At 55.2% G+C, this 23,241-nt stretch overlaps 7 protein-coding genes across 7 annotated transcripts; 2 read left to right on the forward strand and 5 right to left on the reverse strand.

Moving 5' to 3' along the window:
• Positions 1-1,811: 1,811 nt before the first annotated feature.
• On the reverse strand, positions 1,812-3,247 carry N657DRAFT_681124 (uncharacterized protein; the record flags this gene model as incomplete). Its single annotated transcript, XM_062796353.1, has 4 exons — positions 1,812-1,840; positions 1,905-2,243; positions 2,328-2,508; positions 2,630-3,247. The coding sequence occupies 4 exons, from the start codon at positions 3,245-3,247 to the stop codon at positions 1,812-1,814; spliced, it is 1,167 nt and encodes a 388-aa protein (XP_062647797.1).
• A 4,563-nt stretch (positions 3,248-7,810) lies between these two features.
• Positions 7,811-8,859, reverse strand: N657DRAFT_645641 (uncharacterized protein). The gene has a single exon (XM_062792983.1). The coding sequence runs from the start codon at positions 8,587-8,589 to the stop codon at positions 7,891-7,893; it is 699 nt and encodes a 232-aa protein (XP_062647798.1). The 5' UTR covers positions 8,590-8,859; the 3' UTR covers positions 7,811-7,890.
• A 2,789-nt stretch (positions 8,860-11,648) lies between these two features.
• On the forward strand, positions 11,649-12,515 carry N657DRAFT_672023 (ESCRT-2 complex; the record flags this gene model as incomplete). The annotated part of the gene is made up of 2 exons (XM_062795615.1): positions 11,649-12,106; positions 12,185-12,515. The coding sequence occupies 2 exons, from the start codon at positions 11,649-11,651 to the stop codon at positions 12,513-12,515; spliced, it is 789 nt and encodes a 262-aa protein (XP_062647799.1).
• Positions 12,516-12,956: 441 nt separating this feature from the next.
• Positions 12,957-14,735, reverse strand: N657DRAFT_645643 (uncharacterized protein). The gene is made up of 4 exons (XM_062792984.1): positions 14,699-14,735; positions 14,176-14,447; positions 13,837-14,112; positions 12,957-13,751 (listed from the first exon to the last, which is right to left on the reverse strand). The coding sequence occupies exons 2-4, from the start codon at positions 14,401-14,403 to the stop codon at positions 13,362-13,364; spliced, it is 894 nt and encodes a 297-aa protein (XP_062647800.1). The 5' UTR covers positions 14,404-14,447; positions 14,699-14,735; the 3' UTR covers positions 12,957-13,361.
• A 1,802-nt stretch (positions 14,736-16,537) lies between these two features.
• Positions 16,538-17,505, forward strand: N657DRAFT_439481 (uncharacterized protein). The gene is made up of 2 exons (XM_062787373.1): positions 16,538-17,107; positions 17,163-17,505. Exons 1-2 carry the CDS (start codon positions 16,745-16,747, stop codon positions 17,298-17,300), a joined length of 501 nt encoding a protein of 166 aa, XP_062647801.1. The 5' UTR covers positions 16,538-16,744; the 3' UTR covers positions 17,301-17,505.
• Positions 17,506-17,528: 23 nt separating this feature from the next.
• Positions 17,529-18,742, reverse strand: N657DRAFT_645645 (uncharacterized protein). The gene has a single exon (XM_062792985.1). It carries the CDS (start codon positions 18,491-18,493, stop codon positions 17,711-17,713), a length of 783 nt encoding a protein of 260 aa, XP_062647802.1. The 5' UTR covers positions 18,494-18,742; the 3' UTR covers positions 17,529-17,710.
• A 199-nt stretch (positions 18,743-18,941) lies between these two features.
• On the reverse strand, positions 18,942-23,010 carry N657DRAFT_619379 (uncharacterized protein). Its single transcript, XM_062790561.1, has 2 exons — positions 21,500-23,010; positions 18,942-21,444 (listed from the first exon to the last, which is right to left on the reverse strand). Exons 1-2 carry the CDS (start codon positions 22,755-22,757, stop codon positions 19,142-19,144), a joined length of 3,561 nt encoding a protein of 1,186 aa, XP_062647803.1. The 5' UTR covers positions 22,758-23,010; the 3' UTR covers positions 18,942-19,141.
• Positions 23,011-23,241: the final 231 nt, after the last annotated feature.

The raw sequence follows: 23,241 nt of genomic DNA on the forward strand, positions 1-23,241 counted from the left end.
GTGGACTACTCTAGTCCATGCCAGTCAACCCACTCAACGATCGACACCACTCCAGCGCGGTATGACATCGGAACCTCCGCCTTTCTCGATCCGAGTCTCGGCAGCCAGGAGCGGGCCGGTCAGAACCACCAGGTCCCACGTTACACGCGTTAGCAAGTCCTGACGCCCTCGAATTCTGTCGTCATCTTGTGTCACCAAAACCTGCACCCGTTGTTTGAACCCCCGTCTGCTCTGCCCCGTTCCCTTGGCACAGCAGGGACAAGGAAGCAAGTACCGTGTGACGTGGGTTTGGCTCGCCTCATCCGACGTTTGGCCCTAAAAGTGTGGTTACACGAAGCTCAAGCAAACAAGGGCGTGATGGTCAGGGGGTCGATTAGGGAAGGAAGTTTAAGCCTTTTCTCTTTTTCTACCCGACCCACAGAAAGAGCAAAGCATCACAGACCGTTCTCGCATAGCCAACAGACGGATGAACCCGGCCTATATATCGTTGCACCAGGCGAAACACACCCCCGTTCCCTTGTCCCCACGTGTCTGCCTGTCCACCGAATATAAAGTATATACATAGCGTAAACCTTTCTGTACGGAGTACCTCTTTACAGACGGGAGCTAAGATCCTTAGCCCCCGCCTAGTCGACCCAAGCTGCCGGGTTCTTGCCGAGCCGCACATAGCCATGGTGCCATGGTCCCGATGCCATGGGCATGGGACAGCTAACCAACGCCGCCTTGCTGAGCCAAATTAGCCGCATGTTTCTTGATCCATTTAAGAGGGTGAAAATTCTTAGCTATAGCACAACACTACGGAGTACAGTTAGCGTACCACAGACAAGACTTCGGCAGGTACCTCCCATTGGTCAGACAGGTAAGCATCGGCTGCATAGCACATAAAGACATAAGCCTCCATCTCACAATTCCTCGACATTAGAATCCTGTACGACAAGAGAATACATTTCACATCCGCGGGCCGGCTTTCAATCTCGACGGTAGTTTCCGCATAGAGCACTAAACGCATGTCATCCTAGGGGATATGTCCCTCGGTGAGTTTCAGACAACAAATTCTTCGTAAAAGTGGTCATAATTACCGTACCCGCAGGCCCCTTTTCAATGCAGGCAGGGAGCGTTGGTCAAGATCAGTATACTCGCTAGCTCTGCCTTACCAAAGCAAGGCACAGCATCCATTACAGAACATTCCTCAAACTCATAGTAATCCCAATGCCCGCCCGCCCCATCTCATCCCTGATCCATGGAAGAGGAAGGGGAAAGCGGGCAAGGAATACAACCAACCAGCCGACAAGGGCCGACGGGAAAGAAGAGATCGCCACTGCTGCGCTTCCTCACGCTCGAAGAGAACCACCCGCCGCAACCTCAGTACCCCGACATCCCCGCCACCCTCACAATGCTGCACGCTGCATTACGCTTCTTCTCGTCCCTCTTCCACACACATACGCACACACACTCTCTCTCTTTTGGGGGTATATCCGACTGCCCAGAACCCAACGAGCAACACAACTCAACCCCCCCCCCCCCCCCCCCCCGCAGTGAGCCAGATGCAAGCCTTCCCATGCCGACTCCATGCAATGTCGATGGAAAAGAAAATGTTGATGAAAGGAGATGTGCGAAAGGAATAAAGAATAAACAAAACAGTAACAATCAGAGGCAAATGCTGATGCCAGAGTGGTGCTTCATGATTGCGGCTGTCGCATCCGAAACGGCACCGTCGCTTATGCCGCGCTACCTTGTCGCCGCAGCATCAGGGAGAAGTCATCCGCTCGATATGTGACGGGTGTCGCGACACAGTGTGGAACAAACCACGCCTAATGATTCGGAGGTTGGCCACCATTGTCTAGACAAATCAAGGTCAGACAACACAGTATCTCAGACAGAAGACAAGCCGCCTTCCAACTTACGTTGATGGTACATCGGCTGGTTTTGCTGGCCGTACGGCGACGTCGGCGAATAGCTCGGGTAGCTGTACTCGGACATTTGCTGCGGCATGCCAGCCGAAGGCGGTCCGGGATACCGAGGCGGCTGATAGCCGATCGGAGGCAGCTGAACAGTTCCCGAGCCTGGATACGACGTTGGGGGCTGGGCGGGGTCTGCCGAGGCTTGCGGATCGCCGCCACCGTTCTGGGCCGCCGCAGCAGCAGCCGCAGCCTGGCGCTGACGCTCCTCCTCAGCAGCGGCCGCCTTGCGCGCCTCTTCCTCCTTCTTCTTGGCTTTCCACTCACGACGAATCTCCTTGAATTCTGAATAGCATCAAAGCATCAGGTCAGCGACAATTCGCAGGACCAAACGGAATCGGTATCCTGTCGCGACGGGATGTCACATACCTTCTGGAGTGCGCTTCGTGCCATGCGCTTGCATCGTCACATGGGCATTGAGATGGTTGAGAGTGCCATACGCCTTTTCGCAGCCTTGCCAACCGCACTTATACATGCGCTCAATCTCCTCGTACCGCCTCCTGGGCCTCTTGTGCTGCTGTGCCCCAGGAATTGGAACGAAGCTGTACACCTGCTATTCTTGATCAGCCCGCTCGTCGCGAACACGGAGGAACAGAAGCTGGGTCACGGACGACCTTGTGACCAGAACGGAAGGGGGAAAGCCAAAAGGCAAAGCACGCGACAAAACCTACCTGATGTGGACGGCCTTGACCCGGTGCGGCGGGAGGAGCCTGGTGGAAGATGTGGGTGCCTGGGGTGATTTGTCCCGCAGCCTGCTGGCCGTAACCGCCCCAGTCGGGGCGAGGCTGGGTGTACAGGCCCGGCGTTCCCGGGTGCTGGTACCCATGAGACATGTCTTGGGGCGGTGGAGGCGCGTAAGGGGGGTACTGGCCGTGAGTGGCGTAGGTCGGGCTGACACCTGCGATGGAAGGATCTATAGGCAGAGCGCTGTCAGACTTGGCCTGCTCCGGCTGGGGGTTCTGATGGCTGCGCCCATCTTGCAGAGGCATGGACGGACTGTTTGGTGTTTGCGGCATACCGCCGCTGCCCCCGTTAGGGTTGCTGGCGGGGTGGTACGAACGCTGCATGTCTGGAAAGGTGCCGGACCGCGCCGTGGTCGGGTACACACTGTATTCCGAGGTGGGAGTGGCCGAGTTGGAGTAGCTGGATGACCGCGCCTCGTGCTGGGTCGCGTACTGTGGTGCAGACGCCGGATCTACAGGTTCCGCCTTAATTTGCGTGTCGCCGACGACACTAGGATGGGGCGAAGGCAAACCTGACTGCGAGTACTCGGGGGCGCCGCGCTCCATAGAGAGAGTTGATGGGTGGCCGATGGGGGAAAGGGCGCCGGGGGTTTATCCGCGTGCGATGCCGATTCAGGTCTCACTCCCAGGGACACACGGGTCGGCACGCGACTATGCCTCGGATGCGAAGGCCCAAGGCAATGACGATGTTTGAGAAAGGTGTGAAGGAGCGCAAGGGCCGTCGGATGTATCCTTGTCGAATACACCGCGGTAGTTATGGCGGGAATGATGATGCGGCACGGTTCCGCTGGTTCGGCAGGACTCTTTGGGATTTATTTGGGGCGTCGGCCAGAGAGGCGCAACCAAGATGGTTGTAGGGGTGGTGTGGGTGATGAAGCTTTGAGTGGAGGCGCCCTCGACCAGCACTAATTTAGTGCGTGCAGGCCCGAATGAGAATGGCTGGAACCTGTCGCTGTCTTGTTGGGGTAGTGCAGTGATCCGCGAAGTTGATTAGCGTGCGATCCGGGGCGCGCTAGTGAGTCGTCAAAGCACCGGAGCCGCAGCGATGTAAAGTTTAGTTCCCGAAACCCGATGAGACGGTCGGGAACCTGAGGCGCACGGCGTCTTGCTGCGTGCACTAGCTCGGCAGGACTAACCAAGTCTCGAGCTTTGATATGCCGAGAGCTCTATGGTGATGGGAGTCGCGAGGGTGACGCGAGAAAATCAAGCTTAGTGCGGGACTGTGCGATTTTATAATCGAGGTGGGGGGTGCGAAGAATGAGTGGAGGGAAATTGACGAGACGGGGTCGGGGTGAAAGCTCTCTCTGGGTGCACCGGCAAGAGCAGGGTGCTTGATCGCGGTCTGGAGACCGACAGGGTCCCAGGATTCTGCCCACCGTCGCGCTTGCCCACGCTTGGTGAAGAGGGGCTGATAATCGAGTGGACCCTGTTCTGCTTTCGCAAATTTCGAGTTCGGGTTGATGCTAATGAATCGCGGCTGCTGAGAACACGCGAACAAGAGCTGTTAGGATTGCATTTTGACGGAGAATAGGAGCGATGGCGAGAGGAGAGACCGAGAGCTCGGTACAGAGACAAAGGCGGCTTGGCATTTGAAGAGCTGTTGTTACCGAAGGGTATTTGCCCCGATGGTGCGGCAGCGCTTAGACAGAGAAGCACACCACGAACCTATTGTATCTTCCTCAATTCCATAACCAACGTAACTTCGAGTTTAAAACGGGTTGATCTGTCCCAAACCAATCCAGTTGGGCTTACAATTACATGTATCGAACGAGGCCCAAGTGTATCAACGGAGCGGTTCCTTACAGGAATTTCAATGTCAGAGTGTATGTCTTAGGTTCCAGGTTGTGTGTGAAAGTACCTGGAAAGTACCGCTGCAGTAGCTGCACTGTGTGATATTCCAATGGCGCAACCTTGGCTTCCTTAGCGCAGTTGCACCATCCTAACGCGTTCTGGCGACCCCACAGCTGATCGTTCCCGTCCCTCTGGTTTCGAAGCCTCATAAGGAGTATAGAGGTACCTCACCGAGAGAGCACTTCAAAGAACAGTGCTACCAACTCACTGGTGAAACGAAGATGCAAGTTATTCTTCTAATGTACATTGCGCACTGATATTGACAGGAGAAAAGACTTGCGCGCCTTTGTCCCTTTTACTTCTGTTATCAGTTAGGAGAATCTGTCTTCGGCCTGGATGCCATCTTGATTGCTCTTGGGGTACTAGGTCACTGTGGAGTCGAAATCACTCTTACACTCCAGGACAATTGAAGGCAGAATCTCGCAAGGGTATACATGCAACACCACTCAGCCAGTCCGCCGAGTTTTCAAAACTCTGCATTGACTATATCGCCTGACTCGTGTGGGAACAAGTGAAAGGGAGAAGCTACCAGTACGACTTCTCGGCGACGTACCGGGTGCTGCCAATGTCCGAAAGAGCATCTGCGATCGAGGGGTGCTCTAACACATCATACCAGGCGCTTTATCCGTACACTACTTGTAAGGGCTGCCAGGGCCTGCGTCTGATGCTGGATTTTGTCTTGCTATCGAAGAGGTGAAAAGGTCCAAAAGTGGCTGCAAGCTGATGGAGTGGCGAGGGCCATGAAACGCGAAATGACTGGCTCACACAACTGAGCCGGATGTGCACTCAGTGGAGTTCTGATGGAGTCCCGTCTGTCTGGAGCTGGCCGGATCAGCGATCGTACTGTGGAAGCGCGCTGTTGCTAATGCATCTGAAAAGAAAGACAAGCAAGGCATCTGATGTACAAGATTCAATTGTATGTTTGTACCAAGCTTCTTCGCACGATATCAATACATTGAGGGCACCCTATGAGGAAGTATGGCAAGAACACGGCGAGGTGCTCTATCTAGATTTGACGGATGATTGTGGGACAAGGATGTGGGAGCTGTTTGTCCGGCCCAGATGTCATGGGTCTGGTAGTATACGGTGCTCGAGACAGTGCGATGACCTGCTCTCAGCTCGACAATGAGAAAAAAGATCTCTGTCTGGTGCGGCTGGCCTGCAAGCCCACATTTCAGATGCATAGCACCGACCGGGATATCCAGAAACGCAAAGATGCTACCTGATGAGAGACGCCTGAAGGGCCATGGTGTGAGAGCAAGATGGCAAATCTGTGGAAGTGGGCGTCGGGTCAGCATCACCTTTATTTACTACTTTGCTCCCTTGATGTTCCTGTTTCCGTGTAGAGGTAATCAATCGCCTCCAGAGGGATTCGTGCAAGAGGCAGCTTATGAAGCCGATTCAATTGCCCAGAGGTGCAATGCCGCGTTTCTTCTCCCGAACAGGAACAGGTTGTGCCCCCCTCCTCCAGCAAAAGCCGGAGACCAGTCAGATTTGGACGTTGCAACTCCGACTCTCCACATTCTTTTCAACTGCCAGTGCGATGAAAATGACTGATCAGAACGCGGAGGGATTCAGTCGTCAGCTACGGTTCAGTTTGTTTCGACCTCCGGGCGTGCCAGAGAACGGCGCTGTAAACCAGCAAGATGATTAACAGAGGAGAGAGGTACGGTTGGATTAAGGTTTAGTATTCGTGAATGCGGCGAGACTAAAATCGACATTGGCGCTTGGTTGGGGCTTGGATCCGACAGTCTGGGGGAGTTTGGGGTCGAACTGGAGCCGGATGGAACTGACGGCTTTCTTGCGAGACCAGTCATTCTCCAGTCTTTGTTTGGCGCCGTCGTAAGCTTAATAAAGCAGCCTCCAACCACAAGCCATCCGTATCAAGGTTAATACCGAGTATTCCGTACTTGGTGGATGATCAGCCTTCGTTTAGCTACCGCTCCCAGATCCCGCTAACTTAGGAACTCGGCATGACCTCACTGCAGAAAGCTTGCCAAAGCAAACATTGATTTATCAACTTCAGTCGTAATGGTCGCTTGTAGAACGCCGATTCTCAAAGCAGCTCAAGGATAGGAGATTCCGTTGCAGCCTAGCAGGTTTGCCGCGATGAGGTGTTCTGCCAAGGTCAGCGGGATGTGGTCAGAAGCATCCATACAATACAGACCCCAATCAAGTTGTCATCTCGACGTTTTGCTTGCACTTCCATGCAACCTGGAAAAGCTGACCCGGAGGCTCGGATACACTAAAATAGCGCGCAATGTCTTTTGAGGGGCACAGTGCGTGAGAAGGAACGTCGACAGATTGCCAACCGAGATATACACGTGTGTATCCGTAGGCGATGTGGAAGGGAGTCCAAAGGACCTTCTCGAAACCCGAATCCGAGGGAGGCCGTCCAATCAATGTTGAGTGGGCAACTTGCGGCAGCATCACGCAGTAAGTCGTTCGTCCGAGGACTCGAGTTGGAAATTGGGCCGTTTTGTGTGGTCTCGAGGCCCTATACTGTGCATACCACCGATCAACGTTGCAGCGAGCCTGCCACGTGTTGGGCAGCACTAGCGGTCTCGAATCGCGTGGTTAGGTGCTGATAGAGAGTGTGACAGCAAGTTGGAGCTTGGTACACAGTAGACGTTGTGCTCCAGAAGGCAGCCAGGTTGTCGACTTCTATCTCAGGCACATGGATTCCAGAAATCACATCACATACCTGATTCTATGAGGGAGGGTCCAGTCGCCGACTCCCGGTGACCACAACGGCTTAGGCAGGGGCAGATGTGCGCCATGCCGATATTCGGCCAAGTCACACTCTTACTGTGCCCCTTTGTGGCTGCAGCGTGATAAGCCGCTCTGATAGGGTGGAGAATCGGCATTGCGGCAAATCTGGCCCGGGCGAGTTCTGGACAAGCTGCGAATTTGCACATGACAGGGCATGTTGCGGTGAGCGCGGCAGGCCTGGGGAGTTGACCGCTGAAAAAAAGATGGTCAGTCACCACAAGGCGCAAAGCAGCAAGGTGGCGGCGATCCGCGTCTTTGGTTGTGCATGTCAACATCTCCGTCTGTGAGGGACAAGCCGGATCGCCCAGAAAGGGAATGCCGCGATGGGCGTACTGTATTACACCGTTTCTGTATCATTTCAATATTACAAGAAACGAACTCCCGGATTTGAGGCCCCGTGCAGTCATGGAATTGCACGTGATGATGACCAGAACGTCGCTCCTGCCACCAGCAACGACTCGAATGACAGCTTGAACTGCCTTTTCTCGCGCTTGTTGCTGTTTCACCCCAGGGAGAGGGTCAGCTCTTTTCTCCATCAGCCACATTGTCCATCTCAAATTCTCAGCTCATCTTGTAACAACAACGATACTCCGAACTCCCTTACCTACCATACGGTAGTAATTTTTTTCTTTTGGCACTCTCGGCACTTGATCTGGGCGTCCTGTGCAGGTCGACAGGCTGTAATTTACACAGTATGGACCGGCATGCGTGCTGCTATCTCTGGTCCCTGCAACGCACTGACTGCAGCTCTCCGTTTTGGGACTTGGATGGCAGCCCCAACCGACGGGATCCGCTTCACGGATATCAAGGGGTCTCGGTTTGCAGAACCAGACAGAGCATGAGAATTGGATCCCAGGAGACAAGAGAATGTGGGCGGGAAAATCAGCAAGGTCCAGCTCCGACGGGCATCCTTGGGCTTTCGACTTGCAGAGTTGCGGCACGACACCTGATTCGACAAGATGAGAGAAGGGAAGCATCACGGGCCACATCGGATCCACTCCCCCTCGCTTGCTTAGACGATTTTGGGACATCTGATCGCTCACCCACACCACGAACCCCTGCCTATCCACAGAAAGAGTCCCGGACCCGGCCGAGATTGCGAACATTTGAAAGGACATCACTTGTTGGGCCAGTCGTGGGCGGTCGAAGTCATGATCAGCCCTGTCTACTGGCTGAGACCGGGTGGTATGAGACACCACGGCGCGCAGCACTGGACTTCTTGTCCCGTCCTGGATGAGAGCCTTGAACCCTTCCTTCTCTGACATCCGGTTTGGTACAGAATCCCGCTTGCTTCAGACAAAGCTAGCGCAGTCGAATCTCGTCCCATCGTATGTGGGAAGGAGTATTTGCTGAAGAGTCGACTGATCGGGTTCATCGAGGGGATGGGTCGCAGAGGACAGGTTCCGAAGAGCTTTCCCTTCTAGCGTAGAACGCATACGCTTCACGAATTCCCGGGCTGCTGGGCCGGCACACCGCGCTGCTCTAATCCCATTAGATACAGCACTTGCTAGTCCAATACAAGCACTGTACAGCCCATGGCATCAGCTCACCGGATCTGCCTTTGTTCAACTGTCCCAACGCACGCACAATGGCGCTCTCTCTGTCGCGCTCTGTCTGAGTTGTGAGAACGTCCAGATGCCCCGCTGTTCAGGCTGCCAGCAAGACCACGGTGTGGTCGATCCGCTGGCACCACCGAAAGCACCACCAGAACTCATCAGCACAATAGTGAGGAGGCTGAATCAATGTCCCCTGTGTGAGGGGCTGGGTCCTCCCCGCAGCACGGACTGCCTACTGTACTATTAGTCTCGAGGCAATTCCGGGTAACAGAGATGGGGCGTTGAAGATCCACCCTGCAGTGGTTCGAGCCGAAATAGCCAAAGAGGAGCTCCTGGACTGCCTCGAGTGCTCATGGGAGAGGATTGGAGGTCCATCATCGGGCTATTCATGATGCCGGCGGGTCAAAGGAGGGGAGAGGAGAGGAGAAGAGGAGTGGCGGAGACGAGGGCGAAACATTGCTGGATAACACAACCTCCCCGAAGAACGTTTTACTGCCGACCAAAAAGAGGGGGACGCGCCCGCCATTACCTCCGCTGAATGCTCATGCCACATAAACCTCTCTTCTCCGTGCGGAAGCCGGGCATCTACCATATTTGCAGTACAGTATTCAGGAAATTAACATTGCTTCTGGACAACTGAGACGTGGGTCAGAAATGCCGTCGAGTCAGCCGGTGCCATTGATGGTCTGCAAGAGAACTTGAAGGGAGGACGTCGCTGGTAGCGGCGTCCTCCCATCTCAGTGATGCCCGCCAGGTACTGTGGTACTCCGTACTCCATAGTCGTACGGATACAACCCACTCATTGACTTAACAGTGCCAGGGGCAGATCCGCCATGGCCGAGGGCGGGAGATGGCCAACGCTAGCAGCATCAGATCCGGGTGCCCTGTTACGGTGAGGAGGGGAATGGAAGTGACCCATTTCCGCACCCCAAACAATGTTGAGCGTTTGTTTGAGCAGTAACTCAAGACCGGTCGCCCATTTCAACGTCAAAGATAAGTAAACGGGTACCTCACCTCCCAACCATGATCCAGTCAACACAGTCGATAGCGGACCTCCATGACCCCCAGGTTTCCACCATGAACACCCCACGATCCACTTTCTTGGTGGAGGAACCAACCGTCGAGGCTTTACCCAGGATCACGACAAGGCGACAGTCATGACACCACTCACATAGTCAAAAGCGGTTCTCTTTATTTCTCCCGCTGGAAGGGAAAATGCGTGGCAGAGAGGACGGGGACCTACCCGGCTGAAATGCCCATGGATGGCCTACAAGAGACTTGAGATACTAACAAAGTGAACGGGAAGGTTCCACTAGTACCAAAGCTTCTACAATGCAGCATCTCTTCGTCCCCCGAGGGTTTGGACGAAGTTTCACAGGCAGTCAATGTCGCATCTGGCCCAGCGCATGACGTGGTAGGTCGTGAAAACCTGTTCCCAAACCGGCTAACCGCCGAGCTGGAGACCTCAGTCTGACATACGCAGCAACCACTCTAAGGGAAGGGTCTGGTCCAAGGTCAGGAACTACATCTACGAGGCGAGGCCTGCGGCTTGGTGTATCTGACGAGACTGGACATATGCGCTGCACCATGGAGTCAGAGCCCGGTTGTGAGCCCGTTCACAACTCCACCGTACTCTGAAAAGAACACGGGGAGAAGTTCCAGACAGGCTGGATTTTGGGGAAAGTGGAAGAACTGGCAAAGGACGGGAAACAAGATTGGGCCTTCCATTCTTAGAGTTGCTTTCCGAGACACGTTCCTTCCCTCACCGCCGGCAGTTCAACGTCTCTGTGAACAACTTTTAAATGCGGTGCCTGTCCTTGATGACGACGGCAAGAATGAGCAACGGAGAAAAGTAAGACGAAAACTGCATTGGAGGAGGAAGCTTTACGCGACACTCCGACCTCCTCGCTTGATGTGCTTGCTTTGATCCTCCTCCTCGTCGCTATCTCGTGATCATGATTCTCTTCAAAATGGGTTGTTGTATGCGCTTCCAGGCAGGATTCTGTAGTCTCGATGGCGTTCAAATCATTGAGCCGGAAATTGAAGAAGTTGTCAGGGTCAGCCATGCTTCAAGCGGCCATCTCTCTCATTGACTATCCAGCGGCGAGCGTTTAGTGAGGTATAGCGGCCAAGGCAACCTAGACCACCATGGTCGTGATTCTGCCACTGTCTCGATATAGACTTGTTTTAGCCAGGAGAGATGAGTTCATCGCCGTACCATTGATTTGGGTAATGGAGAACAAGGAGGGACCGGGTTGAGTGGACAAGTGGATGGCCGGATGTGTTGAGTTGGGCGTCTGCTCAGTAGGTGAAGGGTGCATACCATGAGTACTTAGTTCTGTTCCATGTTTTTGACTCTATCAAGGCATTTTGGATGGTTACCTGTTGTCGATTTGCAACAGCGCAATGTGTTGGCTGGATGTAGTATAGCGCCACATGCTCCAGCAATACAAGGTTCGCCACCTGAATCTTGAGTCTTGCGTAGCTGCACAGAGATAGTTTGAAGAGATCGTACTTTCGTTAAAACGACGAGACAATGACTCAGGTGTCATACTTTAATTTTGGTGAAATCTAGAGGACTTTGAGAAACGATGAGAGAGAAAGAGTATATGGTCGTCTTTTTATCTTATCAATGTACACTGCCCCACCATCCCCAGATAATGTCATCTCATCTCTCACCAAGCATCCGCCTATCCGACAAGCACCCGCACTCACAGCCATCCTCCCTCTCAACGACCGACAGAACAAAACAGCAACAAGCTATTATAATGTCCCGCAAAGGGGTCGGCCTTGCCGCCTTCGACCGCTCGCGCCTCACGTCGGCCCAGTACGCTTCCCACGGGTCCAACCTGCGCTCTTCCAACGCTGCGGCCCTCGAGACGCAGCTGGCCGTCTTCCGGTCGTTACTCCAACAGTTTGCCCAGACGCACGCGAAGGACATTCGGTCAAACCCGACCTTCCGCGCCCAGTTCGCGCGTATGTGCGCCGCCATCGGCGTCGACCCGCTCGCTTCCAGCAGCAGCAGCCAGTCTAGTAGTAACGCGGGGGGTTCCATCTGGGCGCAGCTGCTGGGCCGGTCGGTCAATGACTTTTACTTTGAGCTCGCCGTGCGCGTGGTCGAGGTGTGCGGCGAGACGAGGGGGGAGAACGGCGGGCTGATTGAGCTGAGGAAGGTTCGGGAACGGATCATGAGGGGACGCATGGAGGGGGCGTCTGAGATTACCGAGTGAGTGCTACCTTAGCATTACCTAGCCTCCCTTCCATTCATTTTAGTTATGCTGATCTTACTGATTCTGCTTCGCAGAGATGACATACTCCGCGCCGTGGGCACGCTCAAACCCCTTGGGTCGGCCTACTCCATCATCAAGGTCGGCAGCAAGCCGTACATCCGGTCGGTGCCCAAGGAGCTCAACACGGACCAAAGCGCCGTGCTCGAGGCCGCGCAGGTGCTGGGCTACGTCAGCGTGTCGATGTTGATGGCCAATCTGGGCTGGATGCGCGCGCGGGCGCAGACGGCGCTCGAGGACTTGGTCGGCGAGGGCATGCTGTGGGTAGACAAGCAGAGCGACGAGTGGGAGTACTGGAGCCCCAGCTTCATGCTCGAGAATTATGACGCGACGGGGACGGCGGGTTGAAAACCAACGGCGTCTCGCACGTACGGAACTCATATTGACTTCGGCATGGATCTTGGTTGTCATTCAACGCGGACTGGCTGATCTTGCTGGGAGACACGCCCGGGACCGTGGGCCAAGGGAGGCAAATACACAGGGCAGCCCGGACAGGGACAAGGTCTGCCTGACGCCGGCCGAAACATACACCTAGCTCCGTGACCTGGAACCTCCTGCGCGACACGGCACTTAACGAAGGTCGGATGCCGTTCAACCTGGCATCTACTGTCTGGTGTACGGAGGAGGTGTATTTGACCCTAGGACGCCCGATAGGACACACAGGGCGAACAATGTTCATCTCACTAGCCCGCGGGAGTGGCGGGGGCCAGGGGAGTGGCAGGTTGATGGACAGAACAATGGCCGCCGTTCAGGGCGTATGTGCTGACGACTACGGATAGGCTGAACCTGATGGCTGCTTGGGTTGGCTAGTCCAACGTCATCCCGAAAAACCAAGAAGCATGTGATTTAGGATCAAGGCCATATTTTAGGGACCTGTGCTTACGAGGTATCCAAGCTCTTGTATTCATCTACTCATCACCAAATATTCCAACCATATCTGACGTTAAATCACATAACAACCAACATTATACAGGTATCCCGCCCTCCTGAACTCCCGCAAAGGAGCCGCGCCCGTCAAAACATTCACAAGCCGTCATCAGCACTTGGCACGCGTGACCCCATATCTGTAGTCTGCGCTGCCATCCTCTTAGAAGAGAACGCGACGCATCAGGGAGCCACCGTGGTCAAATTTTCATTCCCCACCTCTCAAGTCTCCCCACACCAAACCGAAAACCCCTTTAGGCATTGCCGAACTTAGTACGGAGGGTTGGGTCCCAGAGGCGGGTAGTCTTCCGGACCGACGCCACCCGGACGGGGCCCGCCAACAACAGAGGAGCCGCCGGGCGCGCGGCTGTCACGGCTGTCGCCAAAGTGCTTCTTGCGCAGGGCGGCGAGGCGCTTCTTCTTGGTGACGGTGTTGATGTAGGTGCCGATGATGAAGGACACGAGGTTGAAGAAGGGCACCCAGGTGTTCTCGGGTAGGAACTTTTGCGCGAAGGCTAAGCAGATGGGGCTGGTGATCCAGCTCACGCGCATCACACGCCAGAAGCCGACGCGCACCGTCGCCTTGACCTGGTGGAACGTCTTTGCACCCGCGATGAGCGCCATGGCGACGAGGTAGACTGTGTTTTGGATGGGCGCGATCTGTAAAGGGGATTGTTAGTTAGTAAGGGGCTGACGGGTCCGGTTGAAGGGGGAACTAGGGGATATAATTGTAGGCGCTACGTACGATCAGGTTGCTGACGAGGATCTGCAGGATCTTGGCTCGCAGGCTGGTGCGCCCGCTAAAGATCTTTTGCAAGACCCAGATCAAAAAGTGGCCCAGGGGAGCGCTGACGAGGGCGCCGTAGGCCGCCATCTTGGGCACGCGGGATGTGAAGTAGTTGCCGTGCTTGTTGCGGTCCTTGGCCAGCCATGAGGCGAGCAATTCCTGGCTGCCGGCCAGGGTGCCGGCCGTGAGCATCTTGGTGCGCAGGGGGTGGTCCTCTAGTTGCTGCAGATAGGCCTAGAGAGGGAGAGGAAATAGTGTTAGTCGAAGTCATCGTCATCAGGGCGGGCGCAAACGTACAGCAAGATAGCCCTTGGTGCCGGCGTTCTTCCTGCCGCCGGTGAGGGCGGTGCCGACGACGGCCGAGATGGGATGCTTGCCGCTGGTGCCGGGCAGCTGCCCATGAGCGGCCTCGGCGACGGCGGCAGCGGCAGAGCCGACGAAGCCGCCCTTGTTCACGGCATGGTCGGTGACGGCGTTCTTAACGGTCTCGGTGACCGTGTCCCGCTCGATCTTCAGCGACGACATGGCTCCGTGTGGTATATCAAACCGACATCTAGATTATGTGAGGCCTGATTGGAATTCTGCGTTAGTGTCGTGTGCAGTTTGGCGCTTGTTTGCCTTGCTCTATGCGACCTCGAGGCTTTGGCTCCGCTGGGACACGGCTTTGTTTACAACGATAACAGCTGATTGCCGGGGCAATGGATTCGGCCGGGTCGGGTTACCGCGACTCCCGATCTTTCAGAGCTCGATGGGCGTGTAGAGGTGGTGATCCGATGCGCCAGAATGAGCGATGGAACGGGGCAAATAAAAACTGACTTACAATGGACGCAGGAGGGGAGAGGTGATCGATTGATCCGGGTTGGCTGGGGATGAGCTGTCGTCGCAAAGTGAAAACGAGGTGAATGGGGAGGCTGGTTTTTGGATGGGCGAGCTCAGCTGGCCCTGGTCGCTTGGGCGTCGCGACTGGCCACAGTGAGACGCATGGGTTGCATGTGGGACCTGGATGGAAGGCCGCTCTAATTGGCTGCATCTGTGAATGGACCGCGGCTTGTTTCCCACTTCCGACTTGTCTATCCGTACAGAGCCCGCTGTCTTGTTCGCACAGAGACCAGCCCCTTAAGGATAAAGCCCCATCCACCAGCCACACCAAGCTCTTCCAGCCAACACCCACTCGATGCCATAACATCAACGACAGCAACTTGCATACATGCAAAATTGCATGCTTACGAAGTCGCTTATAGGGTATTTTGAAGGACATGATACATCGGGCGAGCAGCAATTTGCTACAATTGTTGCATGTAGTTGAGGGACTTGTGGCTCTGAGCAAGGGATAGTTGGCGGTGTTTGCCGCAAGGTGGTATAGCTGGTGGGTGAGGGCCAGTACTAAAGGGGGTTGGTCTCAGTGCGAACAAACAGGGGGGTCCAGTTTGTGCATTCCTCAGCTGCTGAGCAGCATACCTCTGTAGACAAAGTCAGCAGAAAACACTGCAGCAGAACCGAGACCCTTGTCATGCAGGACAAGGACTGTCCCGGCACTGGGTTGCTGTTGTCTTTTGCAGTTTACCTCGGCCATAGGCTCCAATCGTGATGTCAAGTTGCCAACTCCTCCATTGGCTCCCACGATCCCATGCGCTTGTCCGGTGTGTGATTTGTTCCGATGCCGTCGATGGTGTCGACTGGGTTGGGTGATCAGATGGTCCGCAAGAGTGATTGGTTGTGCGGTCGGAAGGTAAAAGCAACTCCTGGTTTTTGTTGTACGGAGTTATGTTAGCGCAGAACCTGGGCATTGGACTTTCACTTTTCAACTGCCCATTCTCTTGTGTTCTTTCCTTCTTCTTTGTTACCGTGTCTTTCTTCATGATAACCTTCCTTTCCTAACTCTCTTTCATTGCATCCTCAAACCATTTCTTTTTACCGATTTTTCTAACTAGACTTTTACTTCTTTTCCAAACTCTCTCTCCATACTCGTCTCTGTGCCGCGCTAACAACAAGCCGGGGCTGGAGTGTACCTACCCTCGAGCTACATGCTGTACTTTGCACGGTCGCACCGGAGCTTGAGTCGCAACCCAACTGGACAACTCATCTGTCAACGCCAACTTCAGGCAATGTTATCTTGGTCGGCAATATACTCGATTCTATGATCCGCCGCAAGTCACAGTTATTGATGCTGGGATTTGACAAGTTTGGTACAAGGATTTCAGAATTTACTTGCCTCGTGGACAGCTCAGGAGTGCCGACCTACCTGTCTCCGATATGTACTTCTACTCGTTCCATTCATCGGTCGACGCTGACATGTTCCCGGCTTCAATGGCCTGAGAGAAAACTGTCGGACCGTCTACCTGATAGCTAGTTCGGAGGTGAACTCAGAGCTGCATGTACGGTCAGTTTCTCCTCGAGACAGTACGCTACGTCAGCATGTTGCAACGAGCAGATTTGTCGAGCTGCTAAGGACGGCCATCTTGGCGATGCAAGAAGAAAACTCCGTGCCTGTGTGAGTCTGAGCCATCTGCCTGATCGGTCAAACCAACATGGACTGGACGTCAAACCGCAGACCTCAATCATGCTGATGCTTGAGGCACCGCTCGAGGAGCAGCTGTATGCTGACAGCACCTGAACCACTTGTCAAGGCACCTTTGCGTCTGTTTGTGCGCAATTGCCGCCGTTTAAGGAGCCTTTCGTGCGCACGGAGGATTGCACTGGCGCGTCGGATGCCACATGTAAAAGCCAGGACTTACCCTTGCTCAGGGGCATGGTCGGCCTCCTCCTCTTCGTCGCGGTTCTCAAAACCCTTCCAGCGTAGGTCTGTATTAGATCGCCTTTCTGATGCCATTTCTTTCACATCTGGAATCACTGAGCCACTACCAATATGACTATCCAGATGAAGATGGCAACGACCCCAGGCACAACAACACCATCAGCACCCTCAGCACCAAGTTCGGGCAATGCTCGTCTGCGAGGTATCGCCGAAGCCCTTGGCTGTTCCAGGCTGCCTCCACCGCTTCCCAGCATTGAGACGGCGGCGGCGACGGCCCCCCCGCTACGAGTGGAACCCCGCTGGCGTCCGGATCCATGCCCGTTGTCGTGGTGCAAGCACGGGGCAATGGCCGCCGTCTACCGAGAGCGTCTAGGGTGCTCGTGGTGCGGTCGAGAGTCACCCTTCGGGTGGCTCCATCACAGTGTCACGGACAAGGACCCTCTCATTCTCGAGGCGAAGGTCAAGGGCGATACTGTATGTCGACGGAAGCAAGCTATAGGGAGATGATATTGTTGACAAATATGACCAGATCGTGGCCGATGACGTTATTGGGACCCGGTTCGTTGACTTTATGTTCCGGGGAGGTTTGATCCCGATCGACAGAACAAGGAAGACAGTATCTTCCATGAGATGTTGGCGCAGCAGCTGTTGTCATACTTGCCGGTAGAACTTGCTATCCTGTCATTGCGTTGTGAACATGTATATCGGCCCCTGATAGACGTTTGTCTCCCTAACATTATACTCTGTCTAGGTTCGAAAAGCGATTGCTGAGAGTCGTAGCCGGGGCCGCTCTCGCTCTGTCCCTCCCACGAGGACGCGAAATCCCGACGACGTTAGGCCGTGGGTACCCAGCCGGGAATAGAAGTGTCAGCACATGGATTGTCATGCCTGCTGTCAATAAATCAACCAGAGTGTATAAAGTAGATAACATCAACACTGATACCGACTTCACATTACACCCCTCACGCATGATACACTTGACATGGAAGTCTTTTCGCCGCTTCTCCTCCTCCTCCACCTCCACCTCCTCAATTTCCCATCCAACCCTATACCCCATCCACGCCCTCGTCCACAACATCAGATAGGAAACGTCTTCATCTCCTGCAGCGTCCAATGTCTCCTCATCTTGTCCGCGCCCAGATCCCTCACCTCCTGATCAAGATGCCTCAGCAACACCGCCCCCCACGGTTCAATCTTCTCCTTCAACACACCCAACTCGAGCTCGCACTCCCTGTTCCTGCATCGCTGCAGATACTCGACCATCTCCTCCATGCCGTCGTGAATGATGCGATGCTGGCGGATTAGCTCGCACTCCTCCTTCTTCCCCTTCCCACTATTGCCCTTTCCCCTAGCAGTACTACCACCACCACCACCACCACCACCACTACTACTACTACTACTACTACTTTTATGACTAGTAGAAGAAGCCCGAAACTCAGGCATCTTCCGCGCCAGCAGCGGATACAGATGCGTCTCCTCGATGGAGTGGTGCCCTTCGAGATACCGCGCCAGGCGCAGCCCTTCGTCAATGAACTGCTTCAGCGTGAGGTTGACAGGGCGGCGGCCCGTGGTGCAGGCCATGTGGAGGGTCGTGTACATTTGGCGGAAGTGGTCGTGGAAGTAGTCCATTTGGTCGGCGAGACGGTTGTAGATGCGAAACTCCTCTGGCGTCAAGGACGCGAGGGCAGATGCAGATTCAGACTCCGGCTTTGCTTTCGGCGCTGCTTGCGGGGCAGGCTCGGAGTCGGAGCCGGAGCCGGAGCCGGAGTTGTGATCGGAGGGCTTGGCATCCAACTCGGTATTCCGGACTGAATCGCCACCGTCCACAGGCGCTTCGGTATTTGCTGCTTCGGAGGCCATGTCCTCGGAATCTGTCCAACGACTGGGTCGGATCACAGCGTCAAAGGTCCAAGTCTCCCGTGGCCAATGAATGCGTTGTGGAAGAGAGAAGTGTAATTGATGCCTTCGAGGCCCCGGCTTAATGTCATCACTTGAGGGGAGAGAGAGACATGCAGGTTCACGTCGAGAGGAGGAAGAGAGAAAGGCACCTTACCTTAATATAGGTAGTACCTACAGAGCGCCTACACAATCGCCTGGGACAATCTTGGAAGGTGGCCTGCACTCGTTCTGTGTTAGTAGCGCGCGCCCCCTAATTGGCTGCTGTGCGCACGTCAGCGCCCACTACAAACTGTGGCAAACTTGGTTAACCGCGCGGTGACCCTTTCCGTCCGTGTGGATCACAAGCACTCTGGAAGCCTCCAAAAAGTTGAGCAAAAGCCTTGGTTAGCACCACGACAGTCAATTGTAGAATGAAGCCGATGCTCAGGCCTTTCTATGCTTGGTATTTCGTTATCATCCCTTCGTTAGCATCATACCAATCGCTCGCCAGTGACCTGGTGTAGAACCCCCAGAACGCCATCCATGGACCAACCCACCCTCTAACCCCCCCTACCAATGCAACACTCAAAGGCACTACGAGCGGCATCGCTCTCAGCCCACCAGATGAACTCACTGATACTCAGGCTTCAGCGTCCAAATCGCGCGCATACTCGACCCCCGCTTCTCCATCTTGGCCACCTTGCCCAGCGCCAACTTGAACTCGTCCGCCTGCCGCGAGCTGGTACAATACTGATTGAAGTGATCCACCAGCAGCTTTGACGGCACCTGCCCGTTATGACGCTTAATGAAAGCCGGTATCATCTTCTCAAAGTCCTTCGCCCGACGGAGAATATCTTGGTTTGGGTCCGGCGTGCCGGCCCTGCCGGGGGTCCCCGACCCCGACCTGCTGCCCGGGCTACCTGTACCACCAAGCCCCTGACGGTTCGCAACACCAGCCAATATCCCCGCGGACCCTGGCCCGCCGCGCCCCCGCCGGACGTTGGTAGGACGACCCGCCTCTCCGACCTCGCCGGTCCATGTCACGGTGCCGATGGGCACGTTGCGCGCCTGCTCGCCCGCGCGGCGTAGGCTGAGGGCCGCTTGCGCCGCGATCCGGTTGGCCTCCTGCTGGAGCATCTTGCGGTCCGCTTTCACAGTCTTTTTCCCGTTGATGATCTCGTCATGTTCCAGCGCGCTGTGAATGCCAGCTTTTGCAAAAATGCCCTCCATGAGCCGGTCTTCCTCGTTCGTGGGGGGTGCGGGATCGGAGGGTTGGTATGTCTCGAGGCCTGCGACGCCCTCGATGTTGCGAAGATCGCCGTCTTTCTCGTTGTTGCTGCTGCTGGCCTCGGCCTCGGGTTTGATGGTGGCTGCCGGCCGATGCTGGGGCCGGAGTGGAACGGCGTCGCGTCCAGGCAAAATGAGCTCCTTCGGCCCGGCGCGCTTGAAATTCTTCACGTCGCGGCCCTTGAACAGCTCGCTCGTCTCGGTCACGCCGTCCTCGTACGAACTGAGACTGAAAAGATCGTGCAGGTCACTGAGATTGAACGTCGTTTGCTGCTTGGGATCTTTCAACACCTTGTTCGAGAGGAACTGCTTGAAGATTTGACGGTGGTAAATCTTCTCTTCTATCGTCCCGGCCGTCATCAGTCGGTATATCGTGACCTCTCTTTTCTGGCCCAATCTCCAGGCCCGTTCTCTTGCTTGAACATCGGTCGAGGGATTCCAATCTGGGTCGAAGATGATGACGCGGTTGGCTCCCGTCAGGTTGACGCCCAGCCCGCCTACTTTTGTCGTCAGCAGAAACACATCAAGCTCTGGATCTGTGTTGAATTGGTCGACGAGAGACTGCCGCTGCTGGACCGGTGTCTTGCCATCCATTCTGATATATCGAATGTCGTCCAGCCGCTGAACGAATCTCTCAATAATGTCCAGCATCTGGACGCCCTGGCAGAATAGCAGCGTCTTGTGCCCCAAGCGTTTCCACATTGGGAGCAGCGACTTGACGACCGCCATCTTCCCAGATTTGCTGTCGTCACCCCAGGTGTAGCCGGGCTTGGTCTTGAGCCTTGGATCCAGAAGATCGGGATGATTGCAAATCTTACGGAGGATATCAATGCCGTACAGGGACTGGCGTGTCCGATTGAGTATGGCAGCCATGTCGTCAGACTTCAAGAACAGCTCGTAGGCCTCCCGCTGTGGCTTGGACAGCTTGCAAAAGAGAACCTGCTCGCTTTTCTTCGGGAGATCAGCAGCGACATCTACCTTCAAGCGCTGAAGGAGATAGGGGCTGATCGCATCCTTGAGAGTTTCGGCGCATTTCTGCGCCGTCATAATCTGCAGGTTTGTGGCATTGGCATAGCCTCCGAATCTGATGGGTATCTCAAACTGGTTGCGAAATGCGACCAGAGTGCCGAGACGCATGGGGTAGATGAAGTCAAAGAGGGACCACAGCTCGGTCAAGTTGTTCTGCATTGGGGTGCCGGAGAGGATAACGCGGTTGGGCGTGCGGAGCTCCTTGCAGTAGATCGTAATGGCTGTGTTTGGGTTCCGAATCTTGTGGCCTTCGTCCAGGACTGCGTAGCCCCACTCCACCGGAATCAAGACATCGCCGTAGGTCTGCAGACCGGCATATGTGGTGACCAGCACATGGCCGTGCTTGACCACTCGATCAACGATCCTCCGCGCTGCTGTGCTGGACTTGCTGGGCTGTTCTTTTCCCCAGTCATCCACATGGTCCTCGATCTCGCCCTCCTCGCGAACATTGAACATGCCGCTCCCGGAGGAGTGAAGAATAGAGACACGGAGTGGCGGCCACCAGCGGTGGAACTCGTTTACCCACTGCCGAAGGACTGTAGCCGGGGCGACCACAATGACGGGTTTGTTGAGCATCTTGCTGTAATGCAGAGCGGCAACGAAAGATATCAGTTGAACTGGGGAACGTGAGTTGGTATGTGAAGCAATGAGCGAGTGAGCGAAGAAACACACCTGTTTTGCCCAGCCCCATCTCATCACCAATGATGCCGCCAACCTGCTGAGCATACAGCTCTGCCAGCCATTGCACACCTGTCTTCTGATAGTCGAAGAGAGAAGGGTAGATGTCACCGGGAAGTTTCAGCCCGTTCTCAAACTGGTGATCCGGCTGATCTGGAGATGGCTTGAACCACTCCTCGACGCCGTCTTGCCCGTCATCAACTGGCTGCCCCAATCTCTCCTGGCGGCGCCGTCTGGCGCGACTCCTTCGCTCGACCCAGTCCCTCAACCTCCTCTGGTATACGGCCTCGTTACCATCGTCTATATTGCTGAGATCAACTTTGCCCTCGCCTTCCTTGACGGCCGTCCGTCGCTTCCGCTTGGGGGTCGTGTCGGTCATGTCGAAATCATCCGAGGCATCTGCTTCCGAGGTTGCTGCTTCGGACAACGATTCATCCGGCGCAAACTCCCCATCGGACTCAACAAGCAGTGGTTTGAGTACCTTCCTTTTCTTCCGCGGCCGTAGCGAGAACTCAGACTCCACAGCAGCACCTGCAAGGTCTTCGTTTTCCTCGGCAAACCCTGGCAGTCTCAGGCTCTGGTGTGAGCGGGGCCCTTCGGCAGCCTGCTCCTCAAGCTCCTCGGCGATGGCTTCATCCTCGGCGTCAATGATCGCATCGGCGAGTTTTCCCTGAACACCGTCGGGCCGGGGACCGCCAAACGAGGCGAACGGAGTAATCTTGCCGGTCCGGATAAGATACTCGCGTTGTGTCTCGCCTGGAAATTTGCCACCCGTGAATGGCGTCTCAGCATCAGCCGCGTCCTGCTGGTTTCGCTGCTCGATGCGGGCATGGAAGTCGGCAATGTCCTTGTCGCAGATCTCGATCTCTGACTGGATGCGCGCAATTTCTCGCTGTGCGCGGAGCCTCGCTGTGGGGTTCGCATGTGCGGAGCCGAGCTTTTGCTGTTGGAGTTTTATCTGGTTCTCAAGCCTGGACTTCAACAGCTCGGCCTTCTCAATGCGTTTCTGGTCTCTCTTGTCCTCTGCTTCAATGAGAGCGCGGTTCGCCTGGAGGGTGATATCGCGTTCAAGGTCGTCCTGGTCACGCACGTTCTCTGTGAGCAGCTTGAGTGCCAACGCCTCGTCATCTGTGACAACTTCACCGGCACCTGGTATGATGGCGGCATTGCCGGGGAGAGGAGAATCGGTGTCATGTGCTGCTGTGTCGGATATTCCCTCGGGGACGTCTACTTGCTGCGACTCGGGATCCATTGTGAAAGCGTATGAAGCGGAGGTGAAGTGCAGAGGAAGAAGGTAAATGGGGTGTATTAGAGAGGCGGGCAGCAAGGGAAAGAGTGGATATCGAAGAGGTCTATCAAAGAACCGAATTTCACCGTTGCCGAGTCCTTGACGGAAGGAGGAAACTGGACTCAAAGCGAAGAAGAATAGCAAAGCTAACCAAAATCTATGAAGACGATCGTGATGAAGCTCAGAGTGGCAGGCAGCCGTGTCTGGCGGGAGTGAGGTTTCGGAAATCATGGAGTAGGGCCGCGACTCAACGTGGTGGCGTCAGCTTCAGGCACACGCTGTCATGTGACCTTGATTGAATGAATGACGCACGCATTCGGCGGGGGAGCCCCACCGAAGTTGCTTGCTTGGCGCAATTGAAACACCAAGTGGCTTGTGCTGGTGATGTTTCGACTAGGAGGGAGGTTCCCAACGGAATAAGAAAATCTAAAAAAGGAGAACATAGAAA

This window comes from Parathielavia appendiculata (genome assembly GCF_033297405.1).
Source record: "Parathielavia appendiculata strain CBS 731.68 unplaced genomic scaffold N657scaffold_6, whole genome shotgun sequence".
Lineage (NCBI taxonomy): Eukaryota > Fungi > Ascomycota > Sordariomycetes > Sordariales > Chaetomiaceae > Parathielavia > Parathielavia appendiculata.

Excerpts from the sequence above, each read along its gene's own strand:
- N657DRAFT_645641 (XM_062792983.1), bottom strand. The coding sequence starts at position 8,589 with ATGTCAGAGAAGGAAGGGTTCAAGGCTCTCATCCAGGACGGGACAAGA.
- N657DRAFT_645643 (XM_062792984.1), bottom strand. The coding sequence starts at position 14,403 with ATGTCGTCGCTGAAGATCGAGCGGGACACGGTCACCGAGACCGTTAAG. Across the intron at positions 14,113-14,175 it reads GCACCAAGGGCTATCTTGCT|GCCTATCTGCAGCAACTAGA; the intron begins GTACGTTTGCGC and ends CTCCCTCTCTAG. Across the intron at positions 13,752-13,836 it reads TCCTCGTCAGCAACCTGATC|ATCGCGCCCATCCAAAACAC; the intron begins GTACGTAGCGCC and ends TCCCCTTTACAG.
- N657DRAFT_439481 (XM_062787373.1), top strand. The coding sequence starts at position 16,745 with ATGACTATCCAGATGAAGATGGCAACGACCCCAGGCACAACAACACCA. Across the intron at positions 17,108-17,162 it reads CGAAGGTCAAGGGCGATACT|ATCGTGGCCGATGACGTTAT; the intron begins GTATGTCGACGG and ends AAATATGACCAG.
- N657DRAFT_645645 (XM_062792985.1), bottom strand. The coding sequence starts at position 18,493 with ATGGCCTCCGAAGCAGCAAATACCGAAGCGCCTGTGGACGGTGGCGAT.
- N657DRAFT_619379 (XM_062790561.1), bottom strand. The coding sequence starts at position 22,757 with ATGGATCCCGAGTCGCAGCAAGTAGACGTCCCCGAGGGAATATCCGAC. Across the intron at positions 21,445-21,499 it reads GATGGGGCTGGGCAAAACAG|TTCAACTGATATCTTTCGTT; the intron begins GTGTGTTTCTTC and ends CACGTTCCCCAG.